At 43.3% G+C, this 19,990-nt stretch overlaps 1 protein-coding gene across 2 annotated transcripts in view; it reads left to right on the top strand.

The window, feature by feature from the left end:
• Positions 1-19,352, top strand: part of LOC116579346 (zinc finger protein 418-like) — a 46,038-nt gene extending 26,686 nt beyond the window's left edge. For both annotated transcript variants that reach the window (XM_032324586.1, XM_032324587.1), the window contains one exon: positions 16,428-19,352. In XM_032324586.1, the coding sequence (XP_032180477.1) occupies positions 16,428-19,237 (2,810 nt within the window). In that variant the 3' untranslated portion in view covers positions 19,238-19,352. The remainder of the gene's footprint in view (positions 1-16,427) is intronic.
• The last annotated feature ends 638 nt before the right edge of the window (positions 19,353-19,990 follow it).

The raw sequence follows: 19,990 nt of genomic DNA, 5'->3' as shown, positions 1-19,990 counted from the left end.
GATCTTCAGTGAGCTTCATGATTCCGCCATGCTTGGCCTTTGTTTTGGTCATTGTGCACAGATCCATGTCACTTCTGTATCCTAGCATTTGTTTGTTTGTTTTTAAAGTAAGCTCTGTACCCTCGGGGCTTGAACTTGTAACCCACATGTCAAGAATTGTGTGCTCTGCTGACTGAGCCAAAATCTGTTTTCCAGTTTTGGATCTTTTCTCTTAGCCGACAGTTCCTTGTGTCTGCTTATGTCAGCTTTGCATGCATTGTCATAGTCACTACTTACCTGAACCACAGGCTGCTTTTCAACACAATTCCTGCAAGGTTTGTAGTTTAGGTGCATTTTCTCCACACACACACATCCCCAGCTTTCTGGAGATAGAAAATTATATAAAAGTGCACAGGGGGTGCCTGGGTGGCTCAGTCAGTTGAGCATCCGACTTTTGGTTTCGGCTCAGGTCTGATCTCAGGGTTTTGAAATTTAAGCCCTAAGTCTGGCTCCACACACAGCATGGAGTCGGCTTGTCCCTCTTTCATCCTCCACTTGTGCTCTCTCTCTCTCAAATAATTATGTAAAATATTTAAAAATATACATATTAAAAAAATTAGGTGCACAGTGTGATGATTTGTTACATGCATACATTATAATATAATTTCCACAACTGAAGTTCATTAAATATCACCACCTTGTAAAATTACATTATTGTAGAAATGCTTAAATTTACTCTTAGTAGATTTCATGTATACAGGACATTAACTGCAGCCATCATGCTATAGGTTACATCTTCATAACTTTTCAATCTTATTTTTTAAATTTTTAAAATATTTATTTATTTCAGAGAGAGCGCAAGAGCGGCAGGGCGGGGGAGGGAGAAGCAGACTCCCCGCTGAGCAGGGAGCCCATTGCCGAGCTCAATCCCAGGACCTGGGGATCATGGCCTGAGCCGAAGGCAGATGCTTAACAACTGAGCCACCCAGGCGCCCCAAGAGTTGGACTCTTAACTGACTGAACCACCCAGTGTTCCTGCTTGTACTATAGTTTACTAAGTGTGTCCCAGAGCATTACATCTAGAAAAAGAAATGTACATTTAAAAATATTTTACTGCTGGAGCACCTGGCTCAGACCGTTAAGCATCTGCCTTCAGCTCAGGTCATAATCCCAGGTTCCTGGGATTGAGCCCCGTGTTGGGCTCTCTGCTTCTCGGAAAGCCTGCTTCTCTCTCTCCCACTCCCCCGGCTTGTGTTTCCTCTCTCACTGTGTCTCTCTCTGTCAAATAAATAAATAAAATCCTTTTAAAAAGAAATTTTTACTGCTGAAAAATGCTACCGTCATCTGAAATTCCAGGAAGTATCTTCTTTGCTCCTGAAGGGTCTTACCTCGATATCGATAGCTGCTGACTGGTCAGGACGGCAGCCTGCAAGGTTAGGGCAGCTGTGGCAGTTGCTTAAAGCAAGACAACAGTGAAACTTGCTGCGTTGATTGACTCTTCCTTTCCTGAGTGATTTCTCTGTAGCAGTCGATGCTGTTCTATGGCGTTTTACGCACAGTAGAACTTCTTTCAGAATTGTAGTCAGTCCTCTCACACCCTGTTGCTCCTTTATCAGTGAAGTTTATGTAATAGTCTAAATTCTTTGTTGTCATTTCCGCAGTCTTCATAGCATTTTCACTAGGAGTAGTAGATTGCATCTTTTTGAATTTCTAAAAAATTTTAACTCCAGTATAAGTAGTGTTTTTTAAACATGTTTTTAAATTTTAGATTCCATCTGAATAAACTTTCCTTGCTCATCCATACAAAGCGACTTCTTATCCATTCAAAAAATTTTTTTAAAATTTAAATTCCATTAATTACATATAATGTATTTGTTTTAGGGGTACAGGTGTGTGATTCATCAGTCTTATATCCATTAAAATCTTTTTTTTTTAAAGATTTTATTTATTTATTTGACAGACAGAGATCACAAGTAGGCAGAGAGGCAGGCAGAGAGGAGGAAGCAGGCTCCCCGCAGAGCAGAGAGCCCGATGTGGGGCTCGATCCCAGGACCCTGAGATCATGACCTCAGCCGAAGGCAGCGGCTTAACCCACTGAGCCACCCAGGCACCCCATATCCATTAAAATCTTATCATGAACTTGTTGCAATTCAATCATATCATCAGGCTCCATTTTTTTAAAAAAATTATTTATTTATTTGACAGAGATCACAAGTAGGCAGAGAGGCAGGCAGAGGGAGAGGGGGAAGCAGGCTTCCTGCTGAGCAGAGATCCCAATGCAGGGCTCTATCCCAGGACCCTGAGACCATGGCCTGAGCCAAAGGTACAGGCTTAGCCCACTGAACCACCCAGGTGGCCCTTTTCTTTTTCTTTTTTTTTTTTTTTTTAAGATTTTATTTATCTGGGGAGAGCGAGCAAAAAAGTGGGAGGAGGAATGGAGGAAGAGGGACAAGCAGACTCCTTGCTCAGTGCAGGGCTCAATCCCAGGTCCCTGAGACCATGATCTAAGCTGAAATCAAGAGTTGGATGTTCAGCCGAGTCATCAGATGCCCGCAGGCTCCACTTCCAATTCTAGTTCTCTTGCTATTTCTATCACATCTGCAGTTATTTTTCTAGGGATGTCTTGAACCCTTCAAAGTCATCCATGAGGGTTGACATCAACTTCCAAACTCCTGTGGATACTTTGACCTCTGCCACCCATGAATGGCAGCTGGAATGATGCATCCTTTCCAGGTTTTGATTTACTTTAACCAGATCCATCAGAAAAACCACTATGATACCCCTTGCCTTATACATTGTTTGTTTGTTTCTTTCTTTGTCTTTTTTCATTGTTGTTAAGATTTATTTATTTGAGGGGCGCCTGGGTGGCTCAGTGGGTTAAGCTGCTGCCTTTGGCTCAGGTCATGATCCCAGAGTCCTGGAATCGAGCCCCGCATCAGGCTCTCTGCTCAGCCAGGAGCCTGCTTTCTTCTCTCTCTCTCTGCCTGCCTCTCTGCCTGCTTGTGATCTCTCTCTGTCAAATAAATAAATAAATCTTAAAAAAAAACAAAGATTTATTTATTTGAGAGAGAGGGAGAGCACGTGTGCATGTAGGGGGTGTGGAGAGCAGAAGGAGAGGCTGAGCAGAGGGAGAGCCTATGTGTGGAGCCTGATGCAAGGCTTGTTCTCAACAAATTGTATTTCTTTCTTTTTTTAAGTTTTTATTTATTTATTTATTTTAAAGATTTTATTTATCTATTTGACAGAGATCACAGGTAGGCAGAGAGGCAGGCAGAGAGAGAGGAAGGGAAGCAGGCTCACTGCTGAGCAGAGAGCCCAATGTGGGGCTCGATCCCAGAACCCTGGCATCGTGATCTGAGCCGAAAGCAGAGGCTTTAACCCACTGAGCCACCCAGGCGCCCCTTATTTGTTTATTTGACAGACAGAGATCACAAGTAGGCAGAGAGGCAGGCAGAGAGAGAGTGGGGAAAGCAGGCTCCCCACCGAGCAGAGAGCCTGATTTGGGGCTCAATCCCAGGACCCTGGGATCATGACCTGAGTCACAGGCAGATGCTTTAACCCACTGAGCCACCTAGGCACCCCAACAAATTGTATTTCTTAAATAATAAGACTTGAAAGTCAAAATTGGGGTGCCTGGATGGTGCAGTTGGTTAAGTGTCTGACTCTTGGTTTAGGCTCAGGTCATGATGTTGGGGTTGTGGGATCGAGCTCCTCTCCCTCTACTCCAACTGCTTGTGTGTGCATGTGCATTCTCTCTCTCTCTTTCTCTCAAATAAATAAATCTTTAACAAATCTTTAAAAAATTCAAAATTACTCGGGTTACGTGGGCTACAGAATGGATGTTGTGTTAGCAGGCATGAAAACGTTAATGTTGTAAATTGCCATCAGAGTTCTCGAGTGACCAGGTGCTTTGTCAATGAGCAGTAATATTTTGAAAGAAATCTTTTTTTCTGAGCAGTCCATCTCAGCAGTGTGCTTAAAATAGTAAACCATGCAAAAAAAAAAAAAAAAAGGGGCGCCTGGGTGGCTCAGTGGGTTAAGCCTCTGCCTTCGGCTCAGGTCATGATCCCAGGGTCCTGGGATCGAGCCCCGCATCGGGCTCTCTGCTCAGCAGGAAGCCTGCTTCCTCCTCTCTCTCTCTCTGCCTGCCTCTCTGCCTACTTGTGATCTCTCTCTATGTCAAATAAAAAAAAAAAATAGTAAACCACGCAATAAACAGGGTGCTGTCCTCCAGGCAGAATAGATTCAGCCTAATTGGTAAGGGTCCTAGGACGTCCAGAATGATATAGGAACGCTAGCCCCTGCCAAGAGTGTTGGCCTGTCCTTTGAAGCCAGGCTCGACCTCTCTAGCTCTGAAAGCGCTAGATGCAGGGCGTCTTCCCATCACAGGCTGTTTTGTCTGCCTTGGAAATCTGTGGTATGCTCTGAGCTCCATCTTCTGGATCACTCGCTGCAGCTTCTGCGTCAGCACTTTGTCCATTGTGCTGTGATGGTGTAGAGATGGCTGCTTTCCTCAGCCTCAGGACCCAGCCTCTGCTGACTTTCAGCTGGTCATCTGCCGACTCCTTACCTCTCTCAGCCTTTCTAGAAGTGGAGACAGGCCCTGCTCTGGATTAGGTTTTGGCTTAAGGGAGTGTTGGGGCTGCTTTGATCTTTGCAGACCACTGGAACTTTTTTTTTTTTTAAGACTTATTTATTTATTTATTTGACAGAGAGAGAGAGAGAGAGAGAGCTCACAAGTAGGCAGAGAGGCAGGCAGAGAAAGAGGAGGAAGCAGGCTCCCCACTGAGCAGAGAGCCTGATGCAGTGCTCTATCCCAGGACCCTGGGATCATGACCTGAGCTGGAAGCAGAGGCTTTAACCCACTGAGCCACCCAGGTGCCCCAAATAAATAAAATCTTTAAAAAGAAAATAAAAAGAGGGGCGCCTGGGTGGCTCAGTGGGTTAAGCCGCTGCCTTTGGCTCAGGTCATGATCTCAGGGTCCTGGGATCGAGTCCCGCATCGGGCTCTCTGCTCAGCAGGGAGCCTGCTTCCCTCTCTCTCTCTCTGCCTGCCTCTCCATCTACTTGTGATTTCTCTCTGTCAAATAAATACATAAAATATTTTTAAAAAAATAAATAAATGGGACGCCTGGGTGGCTCAGTTGGTTGAGCAGCTGCCTTCGGCTCAGGTCATGATCCCAGTGTCCTGGGATCGAGTCCCACATCGGGCTCCTTGCTCAGCGGGGAGCCTGCTTCTCCCTCTGCCTCTGCCTGCCATTCTGTCTGCCTGTGCTCGCTCTCTCCCCCTCTCTCTCTCTGATAAATAAATAAAATCTTAAAAAAAAAAAAAAAAAAAAAAAAATAAATAAAAAAGAAAAAAAAAGAGAGAAGAGACACAACATTTACCTTTTTTTTTTTTTTTTTTTAAAGATTTTATTTTGGGGCGCCCGGGTGGCTCAGTTGGTTAAGCGGCTACCTTCAGCCCGGGTCATGATTCCAGGGTCCTGGGATCGAGCCCCACATCGGGCTCCCTGCTCAGCGGAGAGCCTGCTTCTCTCTCTCCCCCTCTCCCTGCCACTCTGCTTACTTGTGCTCTGTCTCTAGCTCTCTGTCAAATAAACAAATAATTTTAAAGATTTTATTTATTTGACAGACAGAGATCACAAGCAGGCAGAGAGGCAGGCAGAGAGAGAGGGGAAGGGAAGCAGGCTCCCCGCCGACCAGAGAGCCGGGTGCCAGGTTTGATCCCAGGACCCTGAGACAATGACCCAAGCCAAAGGCAGAGGCTCAACCCACTGAGCCACCCAGGCGCCCCATTTACCATTTTTTGATAATGTTAAATGTTCTATTGGTGTGGTTCGTGGCCTCCAGAACAATTACAATAGTAATAAAGGTCTCTTCTGGAAATATTTGAAATATTGCAAGAATTACCAAATTTGATACAGACATGAAGTGAGCAAATGCTTAACCCACTGAGCAACCTAGGCGCCCTGGCACCATCTTTCCAACAGCATTTGCTCAGCTCAGGTCATGATCCCAATGTCCTAGGATTGAGCCCCACAACGGGCTCTTCGCTAAGCAGGAAACCTGCTTCCCCCTCTCCCTCTGCCTGCCTCTCTGCCTATTTGTGATCTCTCTCTGTCAAATAAATAAATAAAATCTTTAAAAAAAAATAAGATGTTGCTGATAGACTTGCTTGTTGCAGCCTTGCCACACCTTCACTTTGTAAGAAACACAGTATTTGTGAAGCATCATAAAGCAAAATTGCTGTAAAACTAAAAAATAAATAAATATGCCTATACTCTCTGTGATTTTGGCTTTTTTTCCCTTTTTTTCCCCCTAATTATTCCAACCACAGTGTACCTTCACTCTCACCAATACTTGTCTCTGCTCTTTAATTTTTTAAAATTTATTTATCTGACAGAGATCACAAGTAGGCAGAGAGACAGGCAGAGAGAGAGGGCAGAAGCAGGCTCCCCACTGAGCAGAGCCCGATGCAGGGGCTCCATCCCAGGACCCTGGGATCATTACCTGAGCCAAAGGCAGAGCTTTAACCCACTGAGCCACCCAGGTGCCCTTCTGGTCTTTTTGAAGGGAACAGTCTTACCAAGTGTTCTTAGATGATACATCAGTGTGGTTTCAGTTTGCAGTTTCCTGATGAGCGGGGAAGAGCATCTTTCCATATACTTTTTAGCTATTTGTAGATTTTCTTTAATGTCTATTCAGGCTCTTTGTGTATATATTAATCTGATTGTTTTTGTGTTACTGAATTATGTGAGTACTTTATATATTTTAAATGTTAACCATGGGTGGCTCGGTGGGTTAAGCCGCTGCCTTCGGCTCAGGTCATGATCTCAGGGTCCTGGGATCGAGCCCCGCATCGGGCTCTCTGCTCAGCAGGGAGCCTGCTTCCCTTCCTCTCTCTCTGCCTGCCCTCTGTGCCTACTTGTGATCTCTTTCTCTCAAATAAATAAATAAAATCTTTAAAAAAAAAAATAAAAAAAAATAAATGTTAACCATTATGTGGTAAAGTGCTTGCAAATATTTTCCCCCTTTATATATTGTTGATTGTTTCCTTTGCTATGCAGAAGATTTTTAGTTTGATGCAGCTTGATTTGACTTTATGGTTGTTGTTTTTTTTTTTTTTAAGATTTTATTTATTTGACAGAGAGAGAGAGAGCACAAGGAGGCCAAGAGGCAGGCAGGGAGAGAGGGGGAAGCAGGCTCCCCACCAAGCAGAGAGCCCAGTGCAGGGCTCGATCCCAGGACCCTGAGATCATGACCTGGGCCAAAGGCAGAGGCTTAACCCACTGAGCCACCCAGGCGCCCCGACTTTATGTTTTTGATGTAATTTGACTTTATTTTTGTCTCTGTTGAATGTGCTTTTTGTTTCCTATCTGAAAACTCAGTATTAAGACCAGTGTCAAGGAGTTCTTTCTCTGTTTTTTTCCTCCAAGAAGTTTCACATTATTGTGTGTACACTGAAGTCTTTAATACATTTGAGGTAATTTTTGTGAGTGGTGTAAGGTAGGGTCCCAGTTTCTTTGTTTTGTTTGGCATGTACATGTCCAGTTTTCCCAGCACCACTTGTTTTTTATTTAAAAAAATTTTTTAAAGATTTTATTTATTTATTTGACAGAGATCACAAGTAGGTAGAGAGGCAGGCAGAGAGAGGGGGGGAAGCAGGCTCTGCACTGAGCAGAGAGCCCGATGCAGGGCTCTATCCCAGGACCCTGGGACCATGACCCGAGCCACCCAGGTGCCCGTCCCAGCACCACTTATTGAAAAGACTGTCCTTTTTCCATGTGTGTTCTTGGCACCCTTGTCCAAGAATAGTTGAATATATATATGTGTGGGTTTGTTAACTTCTGGGCTTTCTGTCTCATTTCATGAGTATGGATGTCTGTTTTTACTCCAGTACCATCGTGTTTTGTAGTACAGTTTGAAATCACAAAGTCTGGAACCTCTAATTTTGATATTCGTGATCAAGATTTCATTGGCTGGGGCGCCTGGGTGGCTCAGCGGGTTAAAGCCTCTGCCTTGGGCTCAGGTCATGATCCCAGGGTCCTGGGATCAAGCCCCGCATCGGGCTCTCTGCTCAGCAAGGAGCCTGCTTCCTCCTCTCTCTCTGCCTGCCTCTCTGCCTACTTGTGATCTCTGCCTGTCAAATAAATAAAATCTTTAAAAAAAAAAAAAGAAAAGAAAAGATTTCATTGGCTATTTGAGGTCATTTGTGGTGCAAATTTTAGGATTTTTTTTTTGTTTCTGGTAAAAATACCACTGGAATTTTGGTAGATACTGCATTGAGTTTTAGGTTGCTTTACGTAGTAGAAGCATTTTAATAATAATTCTTTCAGCCCATAAATATGGGATAGCTTTCCATTTATTTGTGTCTTCAATTTCTTTCATTGGTAAGCCACCCAGGCACCTTGGTTTGCTGGTACTTTGTTGAGCTTTTTTTTTTTTTTAAAAGGTTATTTATTTATTTATTTATTTGACACAGAGAGATCACAAGCAGGCAGAGAGAGAGGAGGAAGCAGGCTCCCTGCTGAGCAGAGAGCCTGACGTGGGGCTTGAGACCATGACCTGAGCCGAAGGCAGCGGCTTAACCCACTGAGCCACCCAGGCGCCCCTTTGTTGAGCTTTTTTACATCTATGTTCATTAGGGATGTTGACCTGTAATTGTGTTTCCTTATAATGCCCTTCTGTGGCTTTGCTGTCCTAATATTAGCCTTGTAAAATGAGTTTGAAAATGTTTCTTCCCTTTCAGATTTTTGGAAGAGCTTGAGAGTTTAATCCTTAAAATGTGGATAGAAATAATCACTGAGTCTATCTGGTCATGACCTTTTCTTTGTTGGGAGATTTTGATTACTGATTCTATTTCTTTGTGTATTTGGATTTTCTATTACAATTCAGTGTTTGGGGTCGCCCAGGTGGCTCAGTCTGTTAAGCGTCCGCCTTTGGCTCAGGTTGTGATCCCAGGGTCCTGGGATGGAGCTCTGCATCGGGGTCCCTGCTCAGCAGGGGGCCTGCTTCTCCCTCTCCCTCTGCTGCTCCCCCGTGCCTGTGCTCTCCTGCTCTGTCAAATAAATAAATAAATAAATATATATATATATATATATATATATATATATATATGAGTACTTTAAGATATATATATATATCTGTTTTTACTCCAGTACCATCGTGTACATATATAAGATATGTATATATCTTAAAGTACTCAGCATTGGTTGGTTGTGTTTCAGGGAATTTATTCTAGCTTATCTAATTTGTTAGTGTGTAATAGTTCATAGTATTCTTTTATGACTCTTATGTGTTTGCTATCACTAGTAATTTCTCCTCTTTTATTTCTGAATTAATTTATTTGAGTCTTGCCTTTAAGCTAGTCTAGCTAAAGGTTTTTCAGTTTTATCTTTTCAGAAAAACAGCTCTTTTTATTTTTCTAGTTTCTGTTTTATTTCTGTTCTGATTTTTGTGTTTTCCTCTGTTTCACTGACTTTGGTCTTTCTTTGTTCTTTTTCTAGTTCCTTAAGGTGTGAAGTTAGGCTGTTTATTGGAGTTCTTTATTTATCTTTTTAGTGCTCATAGTTACTTCTCTGAACTTTTCTCTTAGAACTGCTTTTTCACATTCCATATGTTTTGTTCCACTTTTGTTTTTCTCAACATATTTTTTTATTTTGCTTTTGATTTTTCCTTTGGCCAGTTGATTGGATAGGCATGTGCTGCTTAATGTCCACATATTTGAATTATTAAGCTTCCTCATGATTTTTTTTTTTCAAGATTTTATTTTAAAAAAAAAAGAAATCTTGGGGCGTCTGGCAGTGGGTTAAAGCCTCTGCCTTTGGCTCAGGTCATGATCCCAGGTTCCAGGGATCGAGCCCGGCATCGGGCTCTCTGCGTGGCTTCCCCACTCCCCTCTGCCTGCCTCTCTGCTTACTTATGATTCTGTCAAATGAATAAATAAAATCGTTTTTTAAAAAAAGGAAATCTTATATTCTAAGTAGTCTCCATACCCAGTGAGGGGGTCGAACTCACAGCCCTGAGACCAAGAGTCACAGGCTCCACTGACTAAGCTTGTCAGGTACCCCCTCCTATGTTACCGATTTTTGGTTTTATTCATTGTGTTAGGAAAAGGTACTTGATAGAATTTCAGTCTTCTGAAATTTGTTAAGTTTTGTTTCACATAACATATGATTTACCCCAGAGAATATTCTGTGTGCTCTTGAGAATGTATATGCTGCTATAGTAGGATAGAACGTTCTATATATGTCTGTTTGATCCATTTGGACCAGAATGTTCAATTCAGATATATCCTTGGTTAATATCTTCTGTCTGGATATCTACCCATTGTTGAAAGGGGGATATTGATAGTAATATTCTGTTGCTGTCTTTTCTGCCTTCAGATCTAGTTGAGTTTGCTTAATACTTAGATGCTCTGATGTGTGATGCATACATACCTACAATTTTTACATCTTCTTGGTGAATTAATTCATTTATCATTATATAATGACCTTTTTTGTCTCTTATGATGGTTGTTAACTTAAAGTCTGTTGTATCACCTATAAGTATAGCTATCCATATTCTGTTTGTTTTCCATTTGTCTGGAGTATCTTTTTCAGTTCCTTCACTTTCAGCCTTTTGTTTTGTTTTGAATTCAGCCATTGGATCTCTTCTGCCCTCTTGTTAATTATTGTCTGAGTATTTTGTAGCACCTTTCTTTCTCTCTTGCAGTCTTCCCTTGTGATCTGAGGATTTCCCGTGGTTTTATGCATTCATTTGTTTATCTTTTGTTTTTACTGTGGTTTTTGCTTTGTGCTTACCATGAGGCTTATTTAAAGCATCTTAAAACATTCTATTTGAAGCTGATAACTTCTATTGCATACAAATCTCTTTTACTCACCTCCTTTACATTTTATGTTTCTAAATGTCACCATTTACATCTTTTTTTTTTTTTAAGATTTTATTTATTTTTTTTGAGAGAGCAAAAACAGCGGGGAGGGGCAGAGGGAAAAGCAGACTCCCTGCTGAGCAGTTGAGTCTAAGGGAAGGTTGGGGGGGGGTTTCAACCTCAGGACTCTGAGACCAAAGACAGATGGTTAATCGACTCTACCACCCAGGCACCCCACATCTTTTTTATTTTGTAACCATTCACAGATTATTGTAGATAGTTATTTTTAATACCCTCATCTTTCATCCTCCATACTGATGTTGAGTGATTAACACACTGTTGAAGTATTACAGTACAGTAGTGCCCTGTTATCCATGGGGGAATATGTTCCAAGAATCCTAGGGGATGTCTGAAATTTCAGATAGTACCGAAACCTATACATGCTATGTTTTCTCATACACACACACACACACACACACCCCTATGATAAAGTTTAATTTATTAATTAGGTACAGTAAGAGATAAATAATAATAAATAATAATAAAATATAATAATATCAATAATATAATAAAAGTTATGTAAATGTGTTCTGTTTCTCTCAAAATATCTTATTATACCATACTCAGTCTTTCTGAGATGAAGTGAGGTGAGTGACATGGCTTTGTGACTTAGCATTAGACCACTACTGACCTTCTGACAATATGTTACAATGAAGTAGGATCCTTTGTTTTTGGACCATAGTTGACTTTCCATAGTTGAAACCATGGAAAGTGAAATGAATAAGGACAAACTCCTATATTTTGAATATGACTGTGTAATTGCATTTATCAGTATGTTCTATATTTCCGTGTTACTAATTAGCATACTTTCATTTTAGTTTGAAGAATTGCGTTTAGCATCTTCTGTAGGGTAGGCCAAGTGGTGATGAACTCCCTCAGCTTCTGTTTGGGAAAATTTTTCTCCTTCATTTCTGAAAGACAGCTTTGCTGGTAAAGTAATTTTGGTTTGCAGTTTCTTTCTTGCAGCGTTTAGAACACATCATCACACTTTCTCTTAGTAGGCAGTGTTACAGTGGAGAAGACTGCTCATATCCTTATGAGGGGGAGGGGAGTTCCCCTGTGTGAGTTTTTCTCACAGCTTTCAAATTCTCTTTGTCATTACATTTTGACTTTTATCATATAGTTGACCTTTGAACAACAAGAGCGTTAGGGGTGCCATGCAGCCAAAAAACCGTATATAGCTTTTGACTATCCCCAAAACTTAGCTACTAATATCCTATTCTCCACCAAAGCTTTGCTAATAACATAAAGTCAGTTAACCCATGTTTTATATGTTATATTTATGCTATATATTTTTAAAAAGATTTTTATTTATTTATTTGACAGACAGAGATCACAAATAGGCAGAGAGGCAGGCGGAGAGAGAGGAGATATGCTATATTCTTACATTAAAGTAAGCCAGGGAAGAGAAAGTGTTAAAATCATAAGGAAGAGTAAATGTGTTTATAGTATTTTACTGTATTTATTGGAAAAAGTCTGTTTATGAATGAATCTGCACATTTCAAACCCTTGTTGTTCAAAAGAGTCAACTGTAATTTGTTTTGGTGAAGTCCTCTTTGGTTGGAATCTTTTGGGGGACTTAACAAGCATCATGTACCCAGATGTCCATGTCTTTCCCCAGATCTGGGAAGTTTTCATCCATTATTTTTTAATCCATTATTGTTTAATTTTTTTTTTTTAATTTACTTGAGAGAGAGAGTGAGAGAGAGGGTATGAGAGGGGAGACGGTCAGAGGGATCAGCAGACTCCCTGCTGAGCAGGGAGCCTGATGCTGGACTTGATCCCCGGACTCCAGGATTATGACCTGAGCCAAAGGCAGTCGCTTAACCAACTGAGCCACTCAGGCACCCCAGTCCGTTATTGTTTAAATAAGACTTCTGTCCCTGCCTGTCTTCTTCAGGGCCCTCATAATGCAGATAGTATTCTGTTTTCATGATGTCCTGTAATCCACATAGACTTTCTTTATTCACTCTTTTTAGTTATCTTTTTTCTAATTTGACTGAGTGATTTCAAAAGACATATCTTCAGGGGCACTTAGGTGGCTCAGTCAGTTAATTGTCTGTTCAGGTAACAATCCCCGGCTCCTGGGATGGAACCTCCCATCAGGCTCCCTGCTCAGTGGTGGAGAGCCTGCTTCTCCTTTTCCCTCTGCCCCTCCCCCTGCTTGTGCTTTCTCCCTGTCTTTCTCTCTCTCAAATAAATAAGATCTTTTTTTTTTTTTTTAAATGCGCAGAGCACTATTAAAAAAGGTGGGGGTTGCGCCTGGATGCCTCAGTGGGTTAAGCCTCTGCCTTCAGCTCAGGTCATGATCCCAGGGTCCTGGGATTAAGCCCCGCATAGGGCTCTCTGCTCTGCAGGGAGCCTGCTCCCCCCCACCCACTGCTGCCTCTCCCCCACCCCCCGCCCCTCCTGCCTCTCTGCCTACTTGTGATCTCTGTCAAATAAATAAATAAAATCTTAAAAAAAAAAAAAAGACCTATTTTCAGTTTCCGACTCAGATTTTGATTGATCAAGCTGGCTGCTGATGCTCTCTATTGCATTTTTCATCTTCCTTTCCTTTCCCTTTCCCTTCCTTTCTTCCTTTCATTCATTCATTCAAGTTGGGGGAGGGAGAGGATCTCAGGCAGACTCCATGCTAAGTGCAGAGCCTGACACGGGCCTCAGTCTTAAAACGCTGAGATATGACTGTAGCCAAGATCAAGAGTCAAAACACTTAACTGGCTGAGCCACCCAGGTGCCCCTGCATTTTTCTTTTCATTCATCATATTCTTTAGCATAACTTTTGTCCAGTATAATTAACATACAGTGTTCTGATTACTTCAGGTGTACAGTATAGTATACCATGATTTATTTGGTCCTTTTTTATATTTTCTTATCTATCTGTTGAAAAATCTCATATTGTTTATAATTGTTTTCCTTATTTCATTGAATTGCCTGCTTTTTCTTGCAGCTCATTGTGCTCCTTTAAAACAATTATTTTGAAGTCTTTGACAGTTCTTAGATCTCCATTTTTTGGGGGTAACTGATCAGTTACTGTGTTCCTTTGGGATGTCCTGTTTCCTTTATTTTTTTGTTTTTTGTAGCCTTGCATTGATGTCTGTACATTTCATGGAATAATCCCTTTTTCCAGACTTGACAGAAAGGTTTTGGTGGGGAAGATCTTTACCCATGTGTGGTTGTGAGTGCACCAGCTTGGTGGGGTGTGGCAGTTCCAACTACAGCCTGGTCAGGAGGCTTAGTGTCTGTGCAGCTCTCTGAGATCAGTGTCATCAAACAATATAGGAGTCCTCAGTAGCCGAGGCTTTGTGTGTCCACAGTAGTAGAGAATGCTACTGGAACCTTCTGATCTCTTTCTCCCAAGGATTGTTTTGGCTGTGGGGGTTCCCTTGATGTCAAGTCCCACTCTTGAGTGTGTGTGTGTGGTGGTGGTAGCAGTGGTGTCTTATGTGCAGGCACCTGTGGAGTGTGTACATGTCTGGGTTCCAAGAATGTGAATAGACATGAAACAATAGCGGTTCTAGGGTCCATTTTGGAATAGCGTGCAACAGCGTTGACTTGCTGTGTGAGATGCAGTTGTACTCTGAGCATTGATGGTGCCTGTGATTGGAGCATGGGTTCCTTTGGTGTCTCTGGGATCAGAGAATCAGACTAGCCCACAAGGGCCATGGCTCTCATGCCTGAGACCTGGGCACTCAGGTGACAGCCATGGAGTCAGGTTATGGAATATAGGCAACCACAGAGCAGTTGCGGGCTGGGGTCCAGGGTATTGGTGGGGTTGGTGTGAGTGGCAGCTCTGGTCATGGAATGGAGCAACAGCTCCATTTTGGTGGAGGGGACAACTCAGTATATTATTCTGTGGTAAGTCCCCCATGGTGATAGCTATTGATTACCTTAGTGCAAAAGCTGCTGGGGTCTTTTGCAGAGCAGGCCGGTGGGGTCCATGCCTGCAAACACTTGGACCCTCTGATGAGTAATCTGTGATGTTCTGCTGCTGTAGCAGGACTTGTTGGCATTCTCTGCAGCAGAGGTTGCTGAGGTCCCCTGCAGAGTAGGGGAATGCAGTGGCATCAGCCCTTTGGCTGACACAGCCCCACTCTTTTTATCTGCCTACAGCCAGCTGTCTTCACTAAGCCAGTGACCCCAGTGATCCTTTCTGTGTCATTGTTCTTTCTGTGTTCTCCATCATGTCACTGTAGTATCTTTTTTTTCCCTAATGATTTTATCTATTTATTTGAGAGACAGAGAGCATACACACAAGCAGGGGAGTGACAGAAGGAGAGTGAGAAACAGGTTCTGCACTGAGCAGGGAGCCCGATGTGGGGCTCAGTCCCAGAACCTTGGGATCATGACCTGAGCCAAAGGCAGATCTTTTTTTTTTTTTTTTTAAAGATTTTATTTATTTATTTGTCAGAGAGCGAGCGAGCGCAAGCGAGCACAGGCAGGCAGAGTCAGAGGGAAAAGCAGGCTCCCTGCGGAGCAAGGAGCCCGATGTGGGACTCGATCCCAGGACGCCGGGATCATGACCTGAGCCGAAGGCAGCTGCTTAACCAACTGAGCCACCCAGGCGTCCCCCAAAGGCAGATCTTAACCAACTGAGCCACCCAGGCACCCCTTTGTTGCTGTAGCACCCTGATTTAAGCCTGCCAAGGGCAAAGGCTGGTTTCCTCTGCTATTATACTGATATCACTCACCTTGCCGTCTTTTGTGCTGAATAGCCCGGGACAGTGCTGGCTATTCGTTTGTCCTCTTTCTCCCTTAGGACTTGTATTGTCCATGTCCCATGTAGCTTCTCAAGGCTTACAGGAAAGAATCCTTTGTGTATCACAGGATGGGCAGGCAGAGTGGACTCAGAACGGCGTGGTCCTGGTCAGTGGCTGGAGAGTGTGTCCACATCACACCAGGTCCCTCATGGTGAACCTGTCTTTATTCACCCATATTTTCATGCTATTTCCAGTGACCACGCTTCATTTCTACCTTTTCTTCTCCATTTTGACATTTTGCTAATTTGTCTGTTCTTCTCTCATTATTTCTACTGTGACTTCCAGCACAGGGGTAATCTCTACCTCTCTGGACTCCACATCTCTCCCATTTCTCTCATGTTCATGTATTCCAGCATTGGCCGTGAGATGTTCACGTACCCTAAATTGATGTTGAACAGCAGGTAATCTGTTGCAGTTGGATTGTAATGTGCTTGGAGGCATGCTTTTACCCAGCCTCACATCAACAGTAGCAAAGGTCCCACCAAAGACTTGGCAGATAAATGAGTTGTAGTCCTTGCCTCTCTTTCTTGTCTCATACCCTGTCTTTGTATCCTTCTCCTGGTGAGGTCTCCACCATTCTGTGACCTTAGGGGCCAAATAATGGACAGTGACTGCTCCTACAACTGAATGTCAACTGCTGTGTCTGGAAAAGCATGGCATACACTCCTGCCTAGATAAGATGGATGCCTGTGTGTGATGGGCTCACCCCCTCACTACAGCCAGCACGTATTTCACCAGCATTTCTCTGCCTTCAGGTTGCTGCTGTGGAGCAGAGAATGAGGAGGCCCCCTTTGCACAGAGCGCTTCTGTAGGCGTTTCACAGACCTGGACGCCCAGGGCTGCTTTTTCTTCCCGGAAGACCCACCCCTGTGAGATGTGCGGTCCCGTCTTGAGAGACATTTTCCACTTGGCTGAGCTCCAGGGGAAAGAAAACAGCCAGAAACTGTTGAGGTGTGGGGCCTGCGGGAAACGATTTTCTTTCAGTGTGAGGTTGGAGCAGCAGCAGCAGCAGGAGCAGCCTGCGGGAGCAAAACCATTCAGAAGCCGTGTGGACAGGGCCTCTGCTGTCAAGAGCTGGGGATCCGGTGGTTCGGGAAAGCCCTTTACCTGTGGAGAGGTTGAGAAGGACTTGCTGTCTGGCTCGGGGCATCTGGGGCAAGAGGCCACTTGTACTGGGGAGAAGCCAAAGGAAATCACCCAGTGCAGGGCAACATTACAAAGCCGAAAAAGTCATCACACCTGGGGAGAATGCAAGAATGCCTTCAGTCCCAAACACGCGCTTGTTCAGGACCACTGTTTTGTGTGCAGTGAATGTGGGAAAACATTCAGGTACAAATCTTCATTTGCCATACACCAGAGATACCATACTGGAAAAAGACATCATGAGTTTGGTGAATGCGGAAAATCCCTTAGGCAGAGCTCTTCCCTCAGTCAACATGGAAAGACTCACACTGGGTCCAGGCAATACAAGTGCAGCAAATGTGGGAAGTCCTTAAGCCACAGATCTGTCCTCATTCAACACCAGAGATGGCACAATGGAGAAAACAGTTATGTATGCAGTGAATGTGCAGAATCTTTTAACCGTGGCTCCGTGTTGATACCTTGTGGAGTTCAAACTGGAGAAAGGCCTTTTAAGTGTAGTGACTGTGCAAAATCTTTTACTTCTGTCTCTGCCCTCAGTTATCATCAGAGATCTCACACAGGAGAAAGGCCTTATGAATGCAGTGAATGTGGGAAATCTTTTATCTCTAGGTCTGATCTCCGTTATCATCAGAGAGTTCATTCTGGAGAAAGGCCTTACGAGTGCAGTGAATGTGGGAAATCTTTTATCACTCGTACTGCTCTCCGTTATCATCACAGAGTTCACACTGGAGAAAGGCCTTATGAGTGCAGTGAGTGTGGCAAGTCCTTTACCCGAAGAAATAACCTCATTATACACCTAAGAGTTCACTCAGGTGAAAGACCATATGAGTGTAGTGAATGTGGGAAATCTTTTACCTTTAGCTCTAGCCTGCGTTACCACCACAGAGTTCACACTGGAGAAAGACCTTATGAGTGTAGTGAATGTAGGAAATCGTTTAACAATAGGTGGACGCTCATTCGACACCGGAGAATTCACACAGGAGAAAAGCCTTACGTGTGCAGTAAATGTGGAAAATCTTTTACCTGTAGCTCCACTCTCCAGTATCATCATCGAGGTCACCTTGGAGAAAGACCTTATGAGTGCAGTGAATGTGGGAGGTCTTTTACCACTAGCTCTGCCCTCCGTTATCACCAGAGAGTTCACACTGGAGAAAGGCCTTATGAGTGCAATGAATGTGGGAAATCCTTTATTTCTAGGTCTGACCTCCATTACCACCATAGAGTTCATTCTGGAGAAAGGCCTTATGAGTGTAGTGAATGTGGGAAATCCTTTATCCGAAGAAATAACCTCATTTTACATCAGAGAGTTCACACAGGAGAAAGGCCTTACAAATGTAGTGAATGTGGGAAATCTTTTAACAATAGATGGACACTCATTCAACACCAGAGAGTTCACACAGGAGAAAAACCGTATGTGTGCAGTGAGTGTGGGAAGTCTTTTACCTGTAGCTCCACACTCTGTTACCATCAAAGAGTTCATGAAGGTAAAAGACCTTATGAGTGCAATGAATGTGGGAAATCTTTTACCTCCAGTTCCACTCTCCGTTATCATCAGAGAGTTCACACAGGAGAAAGGCCTTACAAGTGCACTGAGTGTGGGAAATCTTTTACCTTTAGTGCCAGCCTTCGTTATCATCACAGAGTTCACAGTGGAGAAAGGCCTTATGAGTGCACTGAATGTGGGAAATCCTTTAAGGATAGATCACAATTCAATAAACACCGGAGAACTCACACGGGAGAAAGGCCTTATGAATGCAGTGAATGTGGGAAGACATTTAGCCAAAAATCTTCCCTGTCAATACACCAGAGAATTCATAATAGTGAACGGTCTTATGAATGTAGTGCTTGTGGGAAATCTTTCACATCTATATCTGGCCTTGGTTATCATCATAGAGTTCATAGGGGAGAAAAGCCTTATCAGTGCAGTGAATGTGGGAAATCTTTTACCAATAGCTCAATACTCATTCGACACCAGAGGGTTCATACAGGAGAAAGACCTTATGTGTGCAGTGAATGTGGAAAATCTTTTACCAGTAGTGCTACCCTCTCTTACCATCAGAGAGTTCATGCAGGTAAAAGGCCTTATGAGTGCAGTGAATGTGGGAAGTCATTTACCTCCAGTTCCACCCTTCGTTATCATCAGAGAGTTCATGCAGGAGATAGGCCTTACGGGTGTGGTGAATGTGGGAAATCTTTTATCTCTAGCTCCAAACTACGCTATCATCAGAGAGTTCACACTGGAGAAAGGCCTTATGAGTGCAGTGAGTGTGGGAAATCCTTCAGGGATAGTTCCCAATTCAGTCAACACCGGAGAGGTCATACTGGAGAAAGGCCTTATGAGTGCAGTGAATGTGGGAAGTTTTTTACACGGAAATCTACCCTCTCTCAACATCAAAGAGTTCACACTAGGGAAAGGCCTTAGGTTGCAGGGAAGGTGTAATTTCCTATTCACTATAAGAACACTGCAGGGAACTCTGAGGAGCCATCTGTCTGCCCTGAGTCTCAGACAGCTGAACGTGCACAGTAGGATAATCCATATAAGTTTCCATAAGGTAGTAGGAAGCTTGTGTAAATAGGTTGCACTTTCTAAACTGTCCAGGGCTCTTTCTAGATTTAGCTCACTGCTAGATTTGTGACCAAAGCCTTTTCATCTCTCCTGACTGGCAGGTGCACAGGGTGCACCAGTCACCTCCACAGTGTATTCAGGGAAGGTGACCTTTGTTCTCTCATGAATTGAAACAAATTAGGAGTGACCTGAGCCCTTAGGGTCAGGTTCCCCATCTCCTTAACTACCTTGGGCATGGACCTGAATCACTGATGACCCAGGGAATAGGAGTTTGGCTGGCAGCTTACAGAGAATGACTGTCTTTTTCAGGGACATGTTAGTTTCATGTGACATTTGCGATGAGCTTTTTCCAGCTTCCAAGTCCCAAATGTTAACTGTCTGCTGCACATTGCTTTGGCCTATGTGATGATGATCAAGGCCTTATTCTTTAAGTTGTCTTTAATCTTGGATATTCTGCTTACTCTGTGAGGTAGTTTATATACGGATTTGGGCTCAACAAGCATTGCTGGGTGAACTTTTTAGAGTCTCAAATTGTCCATGCTTGAGGAGGGAGAGGAGGATGGCAGAAAATAGCTTGCCAGTTTGGCCAAATTTGCATTGCTGCTTCAC

This window comes from Mustela erminea, chromosome 19 (assembly GCF_009829155.1).
Source record: "Mustela erminea isolate mMusErm1 chromosome 19, mMusErm1.Pri, whole genome shotgun sequence".
In the NCBI taxonomy this organism is placed as follows: Eukaryota; Metazoa; Chordata; class Mammalia; order Carnivora; family Mustelidae; genus Mustela; species Mustela erminea.
The sequence above is the reverse complement of the archived record's forward strand: the minus strand, read 5'-3'. Positions and strand labels throughout refer to the sequence as shown.